The sequence below is a fragment of the Lepidochelys olivacea genome, assembly GCF_965140295.1.
Source record: "Lepidochelys olivacea isolate rLepOli2 genome assembly, chromosome: 17".
In the NCBI taxonomy this organism is placed as follows: Eukaryota; Metazoa; Chordata; order Testudines; family Cheloniidae; genus Lepidochelys; species Lepidochelys olivacea.
The window spans coordinates 1,809,898-1,832,845 of NC_140427.1; the positions used below are offsets into that span (position 1 = coordinate 1,809,898).

At 43.0% G+C, this 22,948-nt stretch overlaps 1 protein-coding gene across 2 annotated transcripts in view; it reads right to left on the reverse strand.

Moving 5' to 3' along the window:
- The window catches only part of PHF12 (PHD finger protein 12), a 44,748-nt gene extending 23,373 nt beyond the window's left edge, over nucleotides 1–21,375 (reverse strand). For both annotated transcript variants that reach the window (XM_084650687.1, XM_084650686.1), the window contains exons 1-3: nucleotides 21,216–21,375; nucleotides 20,892–21,073; nucleotides 848–920 (exon numbers count right to left, since the gene is read on the reverse strand). In XM_084650687.1, the coding sequence (XP_084506813.1) occupies nucleotides 848–920; nucleotides 20,892–21,073; nucleotides 21,216–21,281 (321 nt within the window). In that variant the 5' untranslated portion in view covers nucleotides 21,282–21,375. The remainder of the gene's footprint in view (nucleotides 1–847; nucleotides 921–20,891; nucleotides 21,074–21,215) is intronic.
- Between the last annotated feature and the right edge of the window lie 1,573 nt (nucleotides 21,376–22,948).

Here is a 22,948-nt window from a genome sequence, read left to right on the forward strand (position 1 = left end):
GCAACGTGTTAGAGGGGAATTTGTGTAGCACGTCATATGAATGGTTTCCTGGATAATTTGGTGCAGAATCTCTTTAAACACTTGGGTACACAGTCTGAAGACGTCATTGCTGCAAAATCATGTTTACATTTAGCAAGGAGAGCTTCCTGGGAAATAGCATGTCAAAAAACCAAGCCACAATCTTGCCCAATCATCTCTCCATCCTGTTCTTACAAATAAGGAAGTCATAATTCACAGCAATTTCAGTCTGTTGCTATGGAAACTGTTGTGGGGGTCAGAGTTTTGTTTTGTTTTTACTAGCCAGAATCAGGAGGCACTGCCATAAAAGCATCAGACACTAAAGATGGGAAGCCACATTAAGGCACAACTAGTCCATCTCCTTTGCCCATGCAGAATTATTCCCTCTGGGATTTTTTAGTGCAGTTTGTTTTTTCCTGTCCAAGATTTAATGTGGAAAATTGCTGTTTGCTGAGGGTATGTTACTAAATTAATGTTTGTAAGTCTGGATTTAAGTTCAGTTTTGTGATTTCAAATAGTAAAAGTCAGTACAGGAATTTGGGGCTTCCTTAGAGTTTTCTGTGCACCTATTCGTAATCAAAACCTCTCTGCTCTGCCGAGCTGTCTAACCTTCACTTTACTCTCTGCAATTCCATGATCTCACACACACTGGAGCAGAACTCTCCAAGGTTTTGCATCTATGTCTGTGGGGATGGGAAAAGAAAGGTTGGTGGGAGGGGAAAAGGGCAGAAAGACTCGAATATGAGTGAAGCGTTTGGAAACCAGCACAGAGTGAACATTTTAGAAGAGGGAGACAAAGGACCGGGTTTGTTGGGTTAAGGGGTTTTACCTTTCGGCGCACAGTGCAGCGATGACACATCCACTCCCCTGGCGGCAGCATTTCCTCACTCAACGGAGGGTTACTGCGAGAGGAACACAAGGCACACACTTTACTCTCAGATTTCAGCTTGCAACACCGAGAACATTTCAAGCTGGCCCAGAATAATTCTGAGAGTTTCCATTGCCAGGAGTCTTCTCTATTTTATTCAGGCTCATGGACTGTGCTCCCTCTGTAGGCAGTTTTGTAATAAACCTATCACCAATGAAGCAAATTATAAAATCTTATAATCTAATTATAAAACACTCACTTCCACCTTAAAATATTCTGCTGGGAAAATCAGCCCTCCATATTAAGCACTTATTTTCCACTGCTGTGGTGCTTCCCCATCCTTTGCATCAAGAAAACAGACGACACTTTTGGTGCCATGTAAGTCATTGCATTAATAGATGCCAGTTTCACTGCCCTTAAATATATACACCTACGCACCTTTATAATTTGAACAGTGGGGTCTTAAAGTTCATTTAGAGCCTGCCAGAAGACTGGATTAGATTCTTGTCCAAGAACGAACTACATCAAAAGTCCCCAAAACAAGTGACAGAATTTGTTTTCTAGTTTACAGCCATGATCCCTCTTCAACTGAGGGAGTCTACACTGGAGATGGAGGTGTAATTTCCAGCTTGAGGAGACATACCTCAATCAAAGCTAGTGTGGGTAACATGCTAAAAATAAAAAAGGTAGTGTGAGCAGTGGGATGGACTCCCTGTCCCAACTACTGTACACGCCTAGGGTCCTTGACAGGACTGGGCTTGGAATTGCTAGCCCACCCTGCCTCTGGGATTCACTTCTATTTTTAGTGCACAAACTCAATAAGAGCTAATGTGTGTGAATTTACATAACTGGGAAAGTACACCTCCAGCTCCAGTGTAGTTGTGAGCTGTAAGTGAGTTGTTGCCATGAAACTCACCTGCCCAGGAAGAGAAGAGGCAATGCATTATACCTACCAGTACATTAGAATCAGCTAAGAAACAGCAAAACACATTCATTTTCTGCATTAGTTACTATCAATCATAATAAGGCCTAGTATTCCACCAACGCATGATATATGCAGTTTGCCTTGAAGATATGAGCTTAAGATTTGTCTGACCCAGAAGAATCAGCCTTGGCCATTAATGAACAGATACTGTACCATGTCAACAAGAATATCTCCAAAACAGAGATGTTTGACTCATGTGTGCAGTATAAGTCGATACTCCTTGGAATAGCATTTTCTGTATCTCCTTCGTCCACTCCTCCTTCCAGTCTATGTGATAAGGCCATGGGTGAAAGAATTACAAAGTTACCGCTTGATCACAGATTGGGAAGGGTGGAAACCCTTTTCATATGGCTTAACTACAATTCTTTCAGTTTTCTGGAAGCAACAGAATTGTATAAAAATATTTGCTAGGATCCTGGACTGTGGCCATGAGCAGCTCCAGTAGAAAGCATACAGAAGAACCAGCAGACAGGCTGGCTGAAGCAGGAAACGTGGCAGAGAATTTGGAAAACTGCGAAGATTTTAGGGGTGTGGAAGTTAGTCTCACATCAGTAATAAATGTGAACAAACTTATAAATTACAAATACATATCAAAACTGAACTGAATTAAAAGTTGCCCTTGCAAGATTTGTTGACAAAAATCAGCATAGGCAGGCACAGAAGAAAAAAACACATCTAAATGAGAAACTCAAGTTAAACCAAACCAGTTCAAGGGGTGATGGGGACAAAGTTCACCACCACCCCCAAGACGGTGGGATTTTGAAATCTGGCCCTTCTCCAGCCTTCTCTCAATGTTACAACAGCATAAGAGATGTCTGAGGGGTTTTGGGTTTTTTAAAATCTTTTTTCCCCCCAAGACATTTATATTGTTAATGTTTTTAAAAAGGTAATTTTCAACTGAGATCTTTTTTCCTGCACAAGTTATGGTTTAATCAGGTCACTAACTGTCATGGAGGAAACAGAACTGCTGTCAGATAAACAGAGGACTCTGTTTCCATGTAGTTTGTTTTCAAAGTGTATTTATTTGTATTTTAACTCTGTATAAATTTACTGCAGTTGTTAGCCAAAATTCAATGATGCAATACGTACTTCAGCCTAGGGATCCCTCTTTCCTGCAGAGAGTAAATCCACTGGTTAGGGCACTAGCATAGGAAGTGGGAGACTTGGGCAAGTTTCCTAGCCTCTGTGTCTGTTCTGCATCTGTACAATGAGGAGAATAGCACATCCCTGCCTTCCAGGGTCTGGTGAGGATAAACCCATGAAAAGACTGAGGAGCTCAGCTACTGTAGTAATGGGGGCCATATAAGTACCTGAACTTAAGGGACTGAGGCCTTATTTTGCCGAGTGCTTTGAGACCTTTTGATACAAGGTAATACAGAAGAGTCAATTACTACATTAGTATTAACTAGCCTTTAAATACCAATCACTAAAAAGCAGAGGCCTGAAATAAGTGACTGCTAGTCAAGTGTTCTTCTATAATTCATGAAAGTCCTTTTTACTACAAGGCTCAGTGACATCACTTAGACAAGCCAATATAAAGCTAGCAAAAGTCACAGATGTTCTACTGTAAGTTAGTCTTTGCAAACAAATATTTTTAAAGATGTCTCAGATAGCAGCTTCTTCAGTGAGTCTGCCACCATATATTCTGAAGCTGTAGGTATTTTCTCCATAGAGAACCCCAATGCTAGCAACGGGTCCCAGGCACAGGGTCCGGCCTCAACTTCTAAGTTTAACCTATAAAACAGACTTCCTCTTTTCAAACAATGACGTAGCATACATTCGGTAAGGCTTACAAACATCCTGACACACAGTCGTCCACAGGCATTGACGCTGTCAGGTTCACATTCTGTATGTTGAGTTGCACAGGTTCTAAGAATGGAAGACTGAAGGAAAAAGGCAGTAAAAACCAGAGTGGTGGTAACCACCATTTCTGGTCTCAAAAACACAGGGGGATTCAGTAGAGACAACACATCTGGCAGCCATTTTGAGAAACAAAAGCTGAGCATTTCTAGTGGCCTATGCTTCAGGTATCTAGAGTACTATATTTCTAGAATGCACAGTGAAACACACCTAGACCTTGTTTTTCCATTTCCTGGAGGTCTCAGGTGAACAGATGATCAAGCTCCTTGGAAGACACAAAGCACCAAAACCTCTCTTTCAACTACAGATAATGTGATAGAGTGTCAGATGTGTGGCTGAAATTAGGAGTTTTTTTACAAAATAAACTAACATTTTGTTAACAGAAACCTTAGTTACAGCAACAATCTCAAATATGCTTCTTAACATTTGGATTAATTGCAAGTCCTGAGGTGACCTCAGCAATAGCTTCAGATCCTTTATTCCCACTGGCTTAAGAGTTCTTTAAAAAACATAGCTAGAAGCCACTGATTTATTTTGGGGCATCTTGCTGATTCCCTGCCCCCCCCCCACCCCCAAAAGAACAAAACTAAAGAAATTAGCAGTTCCAAAACTACAAGGTGGTAAAAAGCTCACTCCTACAGACATGCCCAACTCTGCCACAGAACAGGCCTGTCCCCATTTTAAGATATGTTTAGTATGCCAACTCAGAAATACACATTTTGCCAGACACACTTCAGGCTATTTTAACTCATTATCCTGATCTTAGATATTTTTACAATGGAACAGTGAATAGTGCAATGGATCCCAGGGAGTGATAAAAAGGACAAATGATTTTGAATAGATTTCATTTTACGATTTTTCAAAAACCAAAATATTTCATGTATTTATGAATATGGATATACACAAGATTTTTTGTTTAAAATGTCACTTAATACAGAGGGGGCCATTTAGGGATCTGGGGCAAACATTGGGGACTGGTCCTGCTTTGAGCAGGGGGTTGGACTAGATGATCTCCTGAGGTCCCTTCCAACCTTGATATTCTATGATTCATCTCTTGCATTAGTCTGTAAAACCCCTAGTTTTAAAATACTTTAAAACAGAATGCTCATTTTAAGGAGCTCTGAACAAAGCTGCCATTTCAGATCAACTGCAACATTTCAATATCAAACTCTACTCCTGAATTTACTTCACCCTCCAACGGGGCCCAGCTACTGCAATCAATGCGCCAAAGCTGGATTCTGGTCCTGGAGGTTAATGAACTGCTGCTCATCAAGACAGAACACTATACTAACCAAGATGGATGAATACTGTTCTTGCACTGCTGTATTCTGAGCCAGGAAAAAGCCACTATCCCGGTTAACACAAAGGAAATGTGCAATTTTAAATAACTAGTTATGACCACATTCTGCACCCCTCTACAGCAGGCATACTAGAAGTAAGATCTTTAAGCAAGACAGCAGTCAATGTTCTTGTCATATCACCAAACTCTACTTTGAGCTGCGCACAGCATGGCTGCTTTCTACCTTCTATTTTTCATACACTTATTAACACAAACCTCAAAAGCATTAATATTTGTTACAGATGAAGCCGCTGCCAGCAGGACCTGTTGCTCAACAGCACCAACTTAATTATCAATTACACATAATATATTTGCTTTTCAATATGGAATTGTACCACATAGTTATACAAGAGCCTGCCCTCCATTTCAGAGACTTTTCCTTTTTATCATGACATGCAAGCAAAATGGTGCAGCAACACTGACATAACGTGGAAGGTTACTGATGTGCGACCTGCATCTGTCTGCTCAGTGTAACATGTACATTTTAGAACTTAAGACAAAAGAAAGACAGCCCTGAGAAATATAAAATCTGACTTTCAAAGTTAAAAGACTAAACACACCTGAAAGGTCAGTCCCACAGAGAACTAATTAAAGATTTTCATGGCTCTACCTTTGTAAAGAACAGATTACACAAGCCACAGAAAATGGTGTTAAATATTGTTTATACGGACAGTAAACTCATGGTTTTTCTACACTAAGTATCTTTTTTGAAACCCATTTTCACAATATAAGGTTTATACAAGAATCATTTTACAAGTCTCTGGAACTATCTCCCATATACCGTACATTACGCAAACCCTCACTTAGGAAGGTGAAATCATTATTTAAATGGATATCATGAAATCAAACAAACCCCAAAGTGATCTGTATATTAGGAGTTTTCATCAAGCAATGAAGCTGTTTTATTTTTCAATTTCACACTCTGGAGCTCACATACATCTGATGTTGGTATTAGACTAAATTCTGTAATTATGCTTACTGTCACTTCCTGAGGTCAGCAAAAGTAAAGAAAACAAATACTCAGAGGAATGGCACCCTCTCTGATCTGCCACTTCAACGGTGCAAGATGCATGGTTCAAAAGGAACCAATTGTGACTGCATTAGAAATGCAAGTTAATTACAACTGGCATTCCTGGTGGACACCTTGCTGAAAAAGACCATTTGTGAAATCTGCAGTGAGGGTGCTCCCTGCCTGCTGATGGCAGAGAACAGATGCCAGTTTCCATCATGCTTTAATAATGGAGTGGAGAACTTTGGAATTCAATGTCTGAATAAACTTTCTTGTAAGACTTATGTTGATGAATTGTGTGAAGATATACTTGGAGTTTTCTCTTGTGAGAGGAAAAAGTCAGAACTTAACAGAAACAACTGGGCACAAAAGGAAAAAATTTACAGCAGCCCCTTCATTCAGCTCACTCATGTCACTTCCTAAAACCTCCCAGTTATGTAGCAGGATTTACTGACAGGCTTATATTGGAAGACACTGGTGGGTAGGTTTGCCAGCAAGATAAAAGGCAGAAGAGTGAAAAGCCTTTATGTGGACTCTGACTTATTCTAATGACGGATGCAGCTACAGCTGTTCTACGAACATCATAGAGAACAAGGTTTATTGGCTTCCCAGTGTATGGCCATAACTAAAACTCTAACAAGGAAACTAGCCAGAGTGCCAGCGTATTACAAACGCCCCATTGAGAAATGTAGAAAGTTGCATCATTTACAAATTTGCAATTCTTTGAAACAGTTTTACTGTGCCCAAGTTACACACTTCTATTCACAGCTGCTCCCCAAAGCCCTCCAGGGAAAGGACACCTGGAACAAAGTGTTTGAAGCCAATACATTACACAAAGAACAAACAAGTCAACAACTGCAGCTAGTCAAAATCCCTGCCTGTCTTAACTCTCTTACCACCCTACTATAGACCTTCTGTGCCAAGGAACAGTTTGCTGATTTATCTTCTGTGGGAAAAAAAGGAAATGGAGACCGTGTATCTTTAAGACATAGTTAGGAAATATTGCAACCCCTTCCTCCCCTCCACCCCAATAATGCCAGAATCTCTCCAACAGGAAGTATAAGAGGAGATGATTCAGCAATATAAGTGTTACATTGAGCTATTAAACAGCATATCTAAGCTATTCCAACCCCACTATGGAGATCCACCTGTTTTTTAACACAGATAACGTTTGGCATGTAGGATCTAAGTTTGGGCTCTCTTTAAACGGTCAGCTTCCTGATGTTTATAGTGAATCCAAAATTCCCACAAACAAAATGTCAGAATGTAGAGCGCATCCCAAATCTTGGATAAAACACACAGGACCGATTTCCTCCTAAGAATTATCAGAGCTCCAACACATCTTTCCTCTAACAGGTTCAGGAACAAGGTATTCTTTGGGCCTGATCAGACTTTAAGTGGATGTTTTTGTATCAAACGTGATATGGTAAAGTCCGTAAGATTCATATCCAACCACCACATTTTTCAACATGTTTTATTTGACAGGATTTTAAGGACAGCCACTGGAGAGGCTGGGTACTTTCCTCTGTAGGAAAGCTGCATATTTCCCTCCTTAATACTTTGGGGAAAATTAAAAAGCTCAATCGTGACAAGTGTAAGGTAATATGCATTGGAAGGAACAATTTGAAGGAATAAATTTAAACTCTTTGTACACATTGCTGGCTCTAAATCAATACCAGTTAGTAAGGAGACTTGAGCATCACTGGGGATAGATCAATGAAAACTTCTGCTCAGTGACAATGGCAGTCAAGAGAGTCGTATAAGGAAGACTAAAAATATTACACAGATTACCCCCTTCCCTGGAGTCCTGCTTTCAATTGGGTCACACAGTTGCAAGGTACAGCAGAAATAAAGGATTCAGAGAGGGATAAAGATCAGAAGCCTGGGGTCGCTTCCATGTGACCAGAAAGAAGAGTCGGACCATTTAGTTCAGAGGGCGAACGTAAGGGTTTAGGAGGAAGTTTCACTACGCACACATGGCTCCATAACTGGTTACTATGGGGTTTCTTGCAAATTCCTCTGAAATATCCAACACTTGCCACTGTCACAGAGCAAAAAACACCACCATCTGCTGGTCTGATCTGATATGGTAATTCCTGTGCTCATGAAAGCAAGGGACTACTAGTGCTGGCTAACTACTGGCATAACATGAGCTCTTGCTTTAACCAAACATCTCAATCCTTCCTTGGATCCTTCTGCTCCTGGGAGTAACTGTTAATATTGAATAGTCTGATAAATATTTGGTGTGGACAGATATCCACTGGAGTATGGTCCAAAAATAATTTCATTTGTGAAGATATGAATGCAAGGTTTTCAATGACAAAAGCGGCGAACACTTTGCTTCCTTCCATTGCTCACCTTGAGTTATTAGCAGAGTTTGGATTGGTGCAGGCCTTCCAAGGATTTAAACTCTCAGCTAATGCTCATGGTCAAACTCCCTGGGACAAAGTCTGGAGAAAGCACCTAGGGGACTGGCACTCCAGAGGTTAAGCCTCAGGAACGCCTTATTGCAAAAATAAACTTACAGGGTTACTTCAGGAAAATTCCGACTTAGATAGTTACATTCTGGCTATGTAAAATTCACTCTGCTGTTTCAGAGACATGGAGTGTTCTTCTCCGCTTGTCCTGAAGTGGTGTTTAGTGTTTAATATTATCAGAGTAGGGTGCACTTGCGTGTTATATGAAGCTATCACTACACAGTTTTCAAAGTGATCTGAAATCCTTTGGGATGAAAAGTGATACACAGATGTAATGTAATATCATATACAATATTGCATACGTATATAGAAGGCTACACAATGTGCAGATCAGGCCTACAGAATCACATGCAAATAAATGTGCTGTTTCAAAAGATTCTCAATATTTGTGATGAACTTAAAACTCTACACAGCGTGATGAGAACCTCTTTAGGGGGAAAGAGCACAACAGTCAAGTCACTTTTAGACTTACTGAAAAGAAAAAAGATGACGCCCATCAATATTGCACAGATTGGAAAAAAACCCACTAAAAAATTGCCAAACTCCAAAATTACAGTACAGTATCTAATCTACAAATTCAGCACAACACAAACAATATTTCTTCACACAACGCTGTCAACCTGGTAGAACTCGTTGCCAGGAAATGTTGTGAAGGACAAAAATATGACTGGGTCCAAAAAAGAATTAGCTAAGTTAATGGAGTATAGGTTTATCAATGGCTATTAGCCAAGATGGTCAGGGATGCAACCCTATGCTTTGGGTGTCCCCTAAACCCGATTGCTAGAAGCTGGGACTGGTAACAGGATGGATCACCCAAATTGCCCTATTCTGTTCGCTCCCTCAGAAACATCTAGCACCGCCCACTTTTGGAAGACAGGATACTGAGCTAAGTAGACCATTGGTCTGTCCACTATCGCCATTCCTATGAAATGGCTTTCTGGTTGATGGCTTATATTGTGATGCATGAGACTATGGCTATCCTAGCCAATGTAATCGTGGATGCTCTGGTTACCCATATACATATCAAGGACATGTGGGAAAACTACAAATCACATGATGATCTCTTACTGAAGTGAATTCCACAGGTTTATTATGTAAAAATTTTTTTACCAGTCAAATTTGTTAGCTTTTAAGTATGTTCCCTTGTTCTTAATCAAGGAGAGAAGGTAAACAGCTGTGTTTGTTTAGCTTTCTCTAAACCATTTGTTGTTTTACATACCTCAAGTTATATTCCCTCGCCTCATCTCTAGAAGAGATTAGATTATTAATTTACATTTAAAATTATTTAGTCTAACTTTCAATCTCTCCGCACACAGAAGCCTTTCCATCTCTCTAATATTTTGTTGCTCATCTCTGGGCCTCTATATCTGCACAACATTTCTCAGATGATCAACTGAATACATCTTCAAGGTGGGAATATTTTAATTTGCTTAAGGATTTTTAGCCTTAGAAATACCAGGAATGTCAAGTCTGAACTTCTGTTTAGCTAACAAGACAGAAGTGTATCTTGAGTGTTCTGAGCCCTTAAAATTCAACATGTCCACTTCATTGTAATAGAGAGCTTTTCTCCAAAGTATTTTAGTTAGTTAGATGTTTAGAACTTGTTTTATTTTATTTAAACCTGAAAAAAAGCAACATTCTCTCAGGTGTCACCACAACATGTCACAATCCACATTAACATGGTTTTTGTAAAGGGAAATCATGTCTCACCAATCCACTAGAATTCTTTGAGGGGGTCAACAAGCATGTGGACAAGAGGGATTCAGTGGATAGAGTGTACTTAGATTTTCAGAAAGCTTTTGACAAGGTCCCTCAACAAAGGCTCTTAAGCAAAGTAAGCTGTCATGGGATAAGAGGGAAGGTCCTCTCATGGACTGGTAACTATTCCTACCCTTTGTTTCCTATCATTTAACTAAATGGTCAGTTTTCAGAATGGAGAGAGGTAAATAGTGGTGTCCCCCAGGGGTCTGTACTGGGACCAGTCCTAGTCAACATATTCATAAATGATCTGGAAAAAGGGGTAAACAGTGAGGTGGCAAAATTTGCAGATGATACAAAACTACTCAAGATAGTTAAGTCCCAGGCAGACTTGGGCAACCAAATGGCAGATGAAATTCAATATTGATAAATGCAAAGTAATGCACATTGGAAAACAATCCCAACATATATATAAGTTAGCTGTTACCACTCAAGAAAGATCTTGGAGTCATTGTGGATAGTTCTCTGAAAACATCCGCTCAATGTGCAGTGGCAGTCAAAAAAGCAAACAGAATGCTAGGAATATTTAAGAAAGGGATAAATAATAGAAAATATATTGCCTCTATATAAATCCATGGTAAGCCCACATCTTGAATACTGCGTGCAGATGTGGTCAACCCATCTCAAAAAAGATTGGAATTGGAAAAGGTTCAGAAAAGGGCAACAAAAATGATTAGGGGTATGGAACAGCTGCCATATGAAGAGAGAATAATAAGACTTCAGCTTGGAAAAGAGACGACTAAGGGGGGGATATGATAGAAGTCTATAAAATCATGACTAGTGTGGAGAAAGTGTTATTTACTCTCTCTCATAACACAAGAGCTAGGGGTCACCAAATGAAATTAACAGGCAGCAGATTTAAAACAAACAAAAGGAAGTATTTCTTCACACAACGCACAGTCAACCTGTGGAACTCTTTGCCAAAGGATGTTGTGAAGGCCAAGACTATAAGGCTACGTCTACACTACCCGCTGGATGAGTGGGTAGTGATTGATCCCCGATCGCTCTGCTGTTGACTCCAGAACTCCATCACGGCGAGAGGCAGAAGCGGAGTTGACAGGGGAGCAGCGGCCGCCAATCCCGCGCTGTGAGGACGCAAAGTAAGTGATTCTAAGTCGACCTAAGATACATCGACTTCAGCTATGCTATTCTTGTAGCTGAAGTTGCGTATCGTAGATCTATTCCTCCCCCCCCCGCCCCCAACGCAGTGTAGACCAGGCCTAAGAGGGTTAAAAAAAACTAGGTAAGTTCATGGAGGATAGGACCATCAATGGCTATTCGCCAGGATGGGCAGGGATGGTGTCCCTAGCCTCTGGTGCCAGAAGCTGGGAATGGGTGACAGGGGATGGATCACTTGATGATTACCTGTTCTGTTCATTCCCTCTGGGGGCATCTGGCACTGGCCACTGTCGGAAGACAGCATACTGGGCTACATGGACCTTCGGTCTGACCCAGTATGGCCATTCTTATGTTCTTTCAGACCTTCAGCTGGCCACAGAATTTCTCCAGGTAGAAATACTAGATTAAAAAAACCTAAGCAGATTAAAAAAAGCAAAACTGAAAATCCACCCAGGCGTTTTCAGATTTTTTTTTTTTTTTTTAAAGAAAAAGATACAAACATAGGCACAAACCTCCCCCTCCTATCCCCTTTCACATCCTGCTCCTGTTACTATTCCTGGTGGAAGGAAATCCTAGGGGGTAGTTAACACAGTACCTCCCCACCTCCCCCCCCCCAAAAAAAATCCACAGCAGAAAGTCATAGCCTGTATAGGCACATATTTTATAATGATTAGGGCTACTTGCTCAGGGAAGGTTTTTTGGCCTGTTGTGTCCTCAGGCCACTGCTAAATTCAAACCCTGCAGAGAGTAATCTCTAGCTCATTCTAGTTTATTTCAAAAAGTGACTCATGCACAGCAGACATCAGTGGAAAAGGCTCAAGTCAGGTTCAGACACTAGATTTCCTCCCAACTTGCTGTTAAAATATTTGCCTTTTATACTCTTGAGATGATATACTGAACACCTCTCAGGAAAGGCAATTTGTAAAAAGTATGTTAAAGGTGGAAAAAAACCACCAGAACTAGTTATACACAGCAAAGACACAAACCTGCACAGCTACAACTGCATTCAAGTGTGCTGACAAGATTATGATCCATGGTGACATGCAAGGTATTTTTCTCTAAGTGGTGTTTAATTCAGCATCACAAGTTGGGCAAAAGCCATGGTGAGAACTACTGGTTGGGGAAGAACACAAGAAGCTCTTTGAAGGCTGACTGTGCCAAGTACTCCAAAAATCAGTCACATACAGTTTAGCCACTGTGGCAAGATGCTTGCTTACGCTTTCTTATTCTGGGCCTGGATCTACACGTAAAACTTAGGTCGACCTACATATGTGACTCAGGGCTGTGAAAACTTCACATCCCCAAGACATAGTTAAGCCAGACTAAGCCCTGGTGTCGACACAACTATGTTGATGGAAGAATTCTTTTGTCAAACTAGTTACTGCCTCTCAAGGGGGCGGATTTACTACAGCGATGGAGAAATCCCTTCCGTAGCTGCAGTAAGTGTCTACGCTTTAGTGGCATACCTGTAGCTGTGCCACTGTACTGTTTGTAAGTGTAAACATAGGCCAGATCAAGAATTTCACATCCCCAGAACAAAGCCACATTATATTCTGAATTACTTTAATGTTTTCACACGCCTAAACTTGCTTCCTGGATTGGTCTTTTAAACTGCTAGATCTTACACAGATTTCTATTGTATTATTGCGTAAAGCCTCTGACCGCCAGATGCTGGTACTGGGCGACAGGGGATGGAACATTTGATAATTATCCTGTTCTGCTCATTTCTTTTGAAGCATCTGCCATTGGCCACTGTCGGAATAAGGATCCTGAGCTAGATGGAGCTTGGTCTGACCCAGTATGGCTGTTCTTATGATCCCTTGATACCACAAGGTTCCTAATGCACTGAGGACTCTGTTTCAAAAGATACACTTTCCTTCCTACTCTGGAAATTATTGCCCGCTTTCTTCACAGTAGGTTTCTGCTAGTCATTACTGACTTAAGGATTAAGGACCAGGTTTCCTAGAACACAGGAAAAGTCAAGAAAGCATCACATACTGACTCAGTCTAGAAACAAAGGAACTCCAAGATGTGTGCGCTTACGGGGTATCTTGAAGGGCAGCAACACCAACTCTGCTGCCTTTATTACGTCAGTACCTGTGCTGAATGGGTCTTACAACTGAAGGCTGACAATATGCTTTTCTTGTAATTTACACACATGCCTGGCACCCTGCAAATGAGGTGTAGGGTATTACACGCAGATAGGAACGTAAGAACAGCCATACTGGGTCAGACCAATGGTCCATCTAGCCCAATATCCTGTCTTCTGCTCTAGTCAACAAAACCACAGTTTCTTAATTACAATTCACTTATAGAGGCCTGAGGCACACACTGGTGTAACAGGCTCAGTCACATCCCTATCAGGTTCCCCAAACTGAGATGCTCCCCAGTACAGACTGTAACAGCGATAGCACCGGTTTCAGAGTAGCAGCCGTGTTAGTCTGTATTCGCAAAAAGAAAAGGAGTACTTGTGGCACCTTAGAGACTAACCAATTTAATTGAGCATAAGCTTTCGTGAGCTATGAAGTTTTAATTTCTCATGTATTATCCCACCTCTAAAGAAAGCAAATGATGTTTTTTCCCATTTTCTCCCTTACTAATCAGTACCAGAGGAACACACACCTTTATTATATAACTAAGGCCCTATATAAAAAACTTTTAAAAATTCATGAGTATAAATGGCAAAGTATTGGATTTCACACGGTTTGCATGCAATTAATTTTACATCTTAATTTAGTTAATTTATAGGCCAGCACGAATTTTAGAAGTGTTAGGAAAACACATTCTGTCCTTGAAATTGACTAGCTAGGGTACCTTTTTTCTTTTTGTATTAAAGACTTCATTGTAGACATTTTCCATTTAAAAAAAATATTTAAAAGATCATAATTTGGGGGCATTTTCATGATTTCTGTGGCCTCCATGAATTTGCATAGGGCCATAACCAATTGTCCTCCCTCCTTTTTGTGGGGAAGAGAGTGGGGTGTAAAACAAGCCATATAAAACTTGCAGGTGACTGTACCTTCTTGATTTTTTTCCCCCAGCAGTGTTGAGCCTAGGTATATAGTCTAGCAGATAGAACATAAGGTAACAAAAATTAAGGTCAAAGAACTTTTACAGGTAATATTTAAGATCTGCATAGCCGTCATTAACCAATGAACATTATCCATCAGAAATCAAATCCAATTAAAATCTCCTTGCTAAAGCAAGTGCCTCTAGGTAGTAGAAATCCTTTGGGAGGATGTTTCCACATTCTGAAACGCTCCCATGAGCCACACCTACAGATGCGATAACATGCTGGAAGACAGCAGCTAGAAAGTAAAACCATAATGGGTAACTACTGAGCAGAACAATGGATTCAAATTAAGTCACAGAGTTACTTTAAAAAAACTTTACTAAACCGAATAGTTCAGCAAGATGCAGCATCTTTAAAACACAGATTTCACTGCAGCAGTAAAAATGGATGATCACAATTTTCAAAATGTTTAAGAGTTACAGTTCAACATCAAAGCACATTTTTCCCTAGGCAGGGTAACAGGCCTTGTTAGTTTTTATCAGTGATCTTATCCTGTACCTTTCAAACAACTTTACTTGTAATTTTGATACCTTTTCTAATAAGTTTAGTCCATTTGATACAGAGGAGGGTGAAGGAATCATGTTTAAGTTCAGCTATAATATAGCACATCTTGTTGATTTTGACAGAGTCCCACCGATGACTGGGAAACCCGATTACTATGGTCCAGTTCTGAGAGTAGCAGCAACCAATGGTTTGGTTGGCAGGCACACTTCACTGTGTACATGTTAAATCAACCATAAGAAGATTTAAAAGAGCATGCACCCACATACTGAAGAGAATGATACCTTAAGGGTCCTGAATTACACATTAAAAAAATTCAGCTTATTAAGTTGTGACAAACCAAACTCCAGAAAATTCTAAGTTCTGCGCACAGCATTATTCCTACAGTTGAATTTTTATAGCTTTGCATTTCAGAGCCTCAGTGTAAACTAAAAAAGCATAACCAAAGTTGAACAAGGAAGCTTAACAGAGCTGCTATGGCTGATCATGTTACTGTGTCTAAAGGCACATAAAGAATGACTTTTTTTTTTAATTAAGTAACCAGACCAGTGCAATTGCTTCTTTCATTAACTTTAATATCTCAGATTCCACTTTGCTTCTGACACCACCCAAATACCAAATGCAATTAAAGCATAAAATTTGGCAAGCAGCGAATATTTTTAAGTTAATAAAATATTTTAAATTAAAACAGGTGTTAATAGCATGAGTTGTTTTCTTACATAACTTGAAAATATTATGGTCTCTTCTAACAGTTATGAGCTCAAAAAGAAGCTTAAATTAAAGTCTCTGTACTCCAGGCTTACTTCAAGGACCTTTTAAACGATAGATTTTGCCAGTATATTGTTCACATAAAAGGAGGATCTAGTTTTGATAGTAAACATTCAAATGTAAATTTTAAGTTTTTAAACCTACGAAGAGCCAATGAGTAAGCCTTTTTAAAGTTATTAGTAATTTCAGTATGACGTTTCATTCACTTACATGGAGTGCTGAAGTGTATTTAAACTTTGTCCAATTCACTATTACCTAGCTGAGAGTTAGTTATCTTACGGCAGGATGTCCAGAACACCTATTTTTATGGCCATTAAAAGACTAAATCACTGAAATTAAGGCAGCAGCTCAGAATCTGGATGCCTCAAAGATTTCTTCAGTCAAAAAACAAAACAAGAGAAGGGGAGGAATCAGACACAAAAGTGAAAAATCAAAATTAACTCCTAAATGATTAACTAGATTGAATGCTAGCTTGGGATAGGCCAAGAGAATTCTAAATCTGAATGAGGTATAGAAAGTTATTCATGTCATAGCATTTGAACAAAGATTTCACATATAGAATGGAAAAAATTGTCAACTGATGTGACTCAGAAAATAAAATATGCAAAACTGAGGCTAGTTTAGTTTCATCTGCCTCTCTTAGCAAGTTCTGTTACTCCAATTCTTCAACAACAGCATGCCAGAGGACTGCCAAGTCAGAAAGGGGAAATGGAGCCAAACACTCCAAATGTAAACATGGGGAGGCAAGTGTTGCAAAGATGTTTGATGGAACTAGCAGACAGTGCTCTTACCCTGTGACAGACACAAAATTCATCTGGTTCAGAACAATAGTCAATGAAGGGAAATCTTGGGAGGGGGCACAAGAGATTCACAATTTTGGTGTGTCAGAGCCATATTCACTTCAAAAGGAAGTTGACTAATTTAAGACAACTTAAGTTGCTTCAGTATACTAACAACCTTGTACTCAGGAGCCAGACAAACAGGCAATTGTAAATGAGAATCTAACTGAATGCTATGGCTCAGTAATTTGAGAGCACCTTTCACACTAGGAAAAATTAATAGCACTGCTTTAAAAAAATCAGTTCACCTGCTTTGTTTTGTAACCTCTATTGCCATTTTTACTAGTTATCTATTTTAAAACTGCGCTTTTCCTCTCAATCACTTTCTGCTTAATCCTTCAGAAAAGCCATATGGAATTTTTGACATCACAATCATTTCTGTGGACTGATCTCAAGCACAGGATCATGAGTTTACTGACGGATCAGGCAGGAAAAAGGAGACAGAAAAAACTAATAGCTACACACATCTAAAACAAGGGGGTAAGAGAAAAGTACAGAAAGTTACTAAACAAGAAAACTGCTTTTGGATCATTTTATAATAGTTTATCCCAGCTCAAAAGCCCCCTTGGAATCGAACTGTGAGATAAAATTCAAGAAAAGACTCTCCTGCATTATTTCTAGAACTGTTCAATAACTTGCATTCATAGTAATCACATTAGTGTGTGACAAATTAATATGCAAGCTTCCTAACCAAAACCAGAGTTTTAAAAGCTAAAAGCCAATAAAACTTCCTTGGAAAAAGCTGGTAAGTGGAAAAAGCATTCTATGCAAAATTTAAATCTGAAGAACAGTCAACGTATCTGAATACAGCAGACGCAGTGTCATAGGTAATCTAGCGAAAAGGGCACTACAAAATTTTCCATAACTATTACCCCATCCAAATTATTTGCAACAACGCTGATGAACTCTGATGTAAGTAAAGAAAATACAGATTTTATCTGGTTTTTCCACAAACTATAATCTTTCTTGGACAAGATTACAAAAATAGTCAAATTCATAATAGATAAATCAGAAATCTGTTCCATGCACATGAAGTCATTCTGGGGCTGACAACCCACTTGTAACTATAAAGACCTGGGTAAAACTGCTCTTTTTTGGCAGGTAAATATACTGTAATTCGACCTGGAAATATTCAAAGCGATCATCTTTTTTCAGCGGGCTTCCAAATGTGTGGAAATACTGTAGAAGTCAAGATATGCTTAAGAACAAAAAAAAAAGGACTTTTCTCTCCTGGAGTACTCCCGTGAACACCCAGACACTGTAAACCAAACCAAAAATGGAACCACAATACCTGCCTGGATTATATTTCAAGACTTGCTTACTGGAACGTATCTTTGAAGTGCACACAATAGATTACAGAATGAATTTCAATAAAGATGGGTAAGAATTCACCCGCCAGACTAACATGGACTATGGAAGCAGATAAACAAAAATTATGCCGTGTGGTTGTTTCCTTTTTAAGTTAAAACATGCAGATTGTTGCTTTGGAGATATACACATATTTACCTAATCAAGGTACAATAATGTAGCAAGCAAGTTACAAGTATTGTATAAGTGGGAAGCAGTGTGACCTAGCAGATAGTGCACTGGACTGGAATTAGGGAGACAGATTCAATTCTCAGCTATGCCACTTCCCCTCCCTATCCTTTACAGATGGTACTGACCTCCTTGGTGAAGTGCTTCAGGGTGTACTGTTGAAGAGCTCTAAATAAAAACTAGGTATTGTCAAATATTGTTTTCCTCACGGTCACAAAAGAAAGTTTTAGAACAGTGAAAACAGTATTGAGGGAAATGCCTGGAAGATGCCTCAAACAGCAGAATTCACAAGTTGGCTATAGATTAAGTAAATTTAAACAGTGAATGTAAACTTAAATATACCAAGGAAGCATTACTGAAACATTGCAGAACAACATAGAAATGCATGTACTGCATTCATGCCCAGTGGAATGGCAGTTTACTTTAAGCAAGATGTATGAGGTAAAGACAACACCCAAGTGTTCTTTTGAGGCAACTTGTCTCATTTGCATGCATTTACCAAGTGGTATGCAAGCCTTTAGAAATGAGAACAGGAAAGCAGCCCATCCTTTACTTCTGCTGAAGAAAAAGCCAGTTAAAGCAAATTTAAGCCAAGAATTATTTGAATACTGTGGCTGCATAAACTGTGGGGTTGACCTTACAAACTCCTTACCCTGGAGAGCAGTCTCATTGAGGTCACCGGGACTACTTAAGTGAGAAAAGGCTTAAGGGATAGGGCCCTGTATTCGTATCATGAAAATAGTAGCTAATCAGTTGGGGGTAATTTAGTTCTGTCAATTTTAGGAAAAAGGTCACTTCACAAAAGTCTCTAAATTGAATAAAATTACCATGGTTTCTCCATGCAGATTAAAAAACCCCAAACTGTTGCCAAATTAAACCATGAAGTATATGCATAGCTAATATCTCCATGACTATAAAGTGGATATTGACTTATGATAGAGACACCAGCTTTTAAGTAAGTGAGAAACTGTGTGTGAACCATTTTCTCTCCCAAATATTCTCAAGGCTTCTAGCAACTATCCTGCTTCAACAAATGAGACTCAACATTTTAGGCACTTCATTCGATTTTACCAGGTTCAGTTTATATCAACAACATCCTATCGTAAAACATTAACTTGTTTGTGTTGAACTACTGAGCCCTACATTATAAAACAATCCCATCCTAAAACAGCTATCTGAAGGAGAGCTGTGTAAGCTCCCAAGTTTGTCTCTTTCACCAAGTGAAGTTGGCCCAATAAAAGATTACCTCACCTACCTTGTTTAATTACTAAACAGATTAAAACAAAAAACCAAAACCAATGTTGTCCAGCAGATTTTAAGTGCTCTATATAATAAAACTACCCAGGGAACTTCTTCCAGGTAGAAATGATGGTATCATGGATTATAAAAATGGAGCTTCCTGTCTTGGGTAAACAGGTCTATAGAATGGTAACAGGACACTCCCTACAGAATTCTGACCAGACGGTTAATTTCCCCCGTATCAGTAATCACTGTAATAAGCGCTCTAAGACCTGCAATTACCATATAAAAAAGTACAACCATTCAGCTAAAGTCACAAGGAGACAACTGTAGCCGAGTAGCAAACAAAGATCCGAGGCATGAAAGACAATAAGGAATGTGGTTAAAAATCTCTCTCCAAGGAAGAATACCGATTCACCAGAACTTCATTGCTCTGACTTGCCCTGCTCCCTCCCCCATCCCATTATTCACTTTGGCTGTCTGAATTTCACATGAGCCTGAGTCAACTGCTGAACAGATATATGCAAATTCGCTTTCGATGCACCTAGGCTCCTTACACAGAAGCAAAAAAATGACTTCTCAGGGCAGAAACTGAAGTTCAGACATCTCCTGACTTTGCTGGTTTGCTTTTTGTTACTAGCTTGCGAGGCTTCTCGGTAACGCACCAAAGGTCCAGTGTCCCCCACGAACAGCAGCCACTATGCTCTAAAGGACACATTTCCAAACAACCACCGAGGATTAGCAACAAGAGCACAAAACTACTGGCAAGCTGTCCCTGAATTCGTATTGGTCACTCCTACAAGATGGAACAGGCAGGTCTAACCGAGGGGAGGAAGGAAAAAGGAATAAGGGTGGGGGAGGGGGGTGTCAATTTTCAAGTTCAGAGTTCTGGATCAACGCTGGGAAGATACTTCTGTATTCAAAAATACTACAGTAACGGTGCAAGGGTTTGGAAGTGCTATATGCAGCCAAAATGGCGCTGAGAATAAAAATATAATTTAAAGGAAGGTCGCCATATTGTAAACAGTGAAGCAGGGAGAGAGACAGAGACAGCAACCTCCATTATTCCCAGCAGCTGCAGCGGCACCGAGGCGCTCAGCGATGTCAGGCCAGCCCAAGAGAAGCAGAGGCGACTTCCCACCCGCCGCAGCCCCGAAGGGATCCCCAGGCAAGGCAGCCCTGAAGATGGAGCGGGAAGAGGAGAAACTTCCCGGCTGAAGCCCCGGGGGCATGCAATAACGGGCAATGCAAACCGCAGACCGACAGCTCGGCTTCTCCTCTCGCCTCTCCTCGGCGCCTCAGCACTTCACCCAAAAGGAAGAGGAGCCGCCCCCCGCCCCCCGGCGATCCGCCGAGCCCCGGGGAAAGGGCGCTCGGGGCCTTTCCGCCTCGGCGGCTCCGGGTGAGCTGGCGGCCGCGGGCCCAGCCCTCGCCGGGTTTTGTTCCCGCAGACGCTGCGCCAAGCGAGCGGGCAGGGCTCCGGCGAGCCGGCCGGGCCTTACCAGCACTGGAGGTGGAAAGCGGCCGGGCAGTGGTCGCAGCACAGCAGATCCCCGCCTTCCTTGCAGCTATCGCAGCTATCGTGGTTCGTGGCCCGGCCGCTGCGCCGGGCCTCCTTCTCGGGCCTGCGGCTCCTCTTCTCCCCGTCCTCGCTCTTCGGGGGCGCCAGCAGGGCTTGGATTTGCTGCACACACAAACAGAGGGGCGGTGAGGGGCTGGGCCCAGCCCGGGGACGCGGCCCCCCACCCCGCCCGAGCCCCCGCGCAGGGGCCGCGCAGGGGCCGCGGGGGCTCCCGGCCGCGCGGGGGGAGGGGGGCGGCTCTCACCTCCATCAGCCCCCCGGAGGTGTCCAGGTCGTACACGATCGTCTTGGTCTCCATCTTGCCCCACATTCATCCAGCCCGGGCGCGGCGGGGGGCCCGGCCCCACGGGCCCCGGCCCCTCCGCGGGGGCGGCAGCGGCGGCTCCTGGCGCGCTCTCCGGGGGCGGGCGGGCGGGGCCTCAGGCCGGTCCCGGCGGGGGGGCGGCTCGGCGCGGCTCGGCGCGGGCGGGGGCCCCTCGCCCCGGGGGAGGCGGCGGAGGCGGCGCTCGGCCTATCCCACGGGCCGCTGCTGCTTCCCCGTCCTCCTCCTCCTGCCGGGCCCGGGGGAGGCCGCGGGGGGCCCCGCGCCCAGTGCCATGCCGGGGAAGGGAGGGGCGGGGGGCGGGCGGGACCTGCGCAGGGGCTCCGGGCTCGGCTGGGCTCCGCTCCCTCCGCCTCAGACACACAGGAGGCGCCGCTGGCTGCTTAGGGCCCCGCCACCGCGCACCCCGCGCAGGCGCAGCCCGCCCGGGCCCGGACACCCCCGCCGCGCAGGCGCAACCCGCCCGGGCCCGGACACCCCCGCCGCGCAGGCGCAGCCCGCCCGGGTCAGGCTCCGGAACCTCGCCACCCCACGCGCAGGCGCAGCCAAGCTTGGCTCGGACACCACCACGCAGGCGCATCCCAGGTGGCATAGGCGCCCCCGTCCGCCCAGGCGCGACGCAGTGAGGCGCCATTCCCGCGCAGGCTCACACCGGACGCCCTCCAGCCCAGTTCCGGCGCAGACTCAGTCTGACCGGCCCGCCGGGGAACCCCTCCTCGTCCCGCTTTATCCCCGCGCAAGCGCAGTTCAGTCTGCCCATGCATTCCACGCGCATGCTTAAATTCTCCATTTGTAGGCAAGCTCGGCCCAGCTGTAATGGGTCTGGCGTGCCGGTAGGCGGCGCGCTCCGCAGCGCGGCAGGGGGCGGAGCGCTGTGCTCGGCGCTGTACAAAGAGGGGCCCAGCCAGCTCTCAGGGTGGAGCCACAGGCGAAGCATAAAGCTGTGTTCCTGCCTCCCTGCTGTCTCATCGCCCTGGCACGTGCCCACCTCGCACCCGGCCTCTCTTTTCTGGGGGGTGCCCAGTCCCATCCTTCACCCTACGGAGCCCGTGTCTGAAAACCGCAGCCCGGGCAGCTGGCACAAATGGCAGCAGTGCCCTGGGGCTGGGGTGCCCTTGGCTTTGCCAGCCTGGCAGCACTGGGGAGCATGGTGCAAGTAGGGACCGCTCCTGTCTGTATTCACTGCCCCCTGTGCCCATCAGGCACTGGCCTGGGGTACCCCAACACTGACTAGTGCAGATGGGCTGGAGTCCAAGGGGAGGGGGTTCAAGGTGGAATAGAAACATGCCAGGGAAGGGGGAGAGAGTCTGAAACCGTCTTTTTATCCCAGAACCGCTCCAGTGTGGGCAGCAAGCATGTATCGTGAGCAACCTTGCCCTGTGCTTGAGAGCCCGCCTGTAGCAGGGAGGGCAGGTGAGTTGCCATGCCCAGTCAGTCCTTGGCCTCTTGGAGCCTGCCATCAAGAGTGCTAATTGTGGGTTGGGTGGGGAGACAGAATGGTACTGAGACCCCCCAGCCCACCTGGCACAATGTCTAGTCACTCTTGACCTGGGCTGGATTTGAATGGCTGCACTAGCTATGAAAAGCCCAGTCTTTGGCCCCATTTGGCCCCTCTGCAAAGCACAGCTCTTAGGAGGCTACTCACCCTTCCCGGG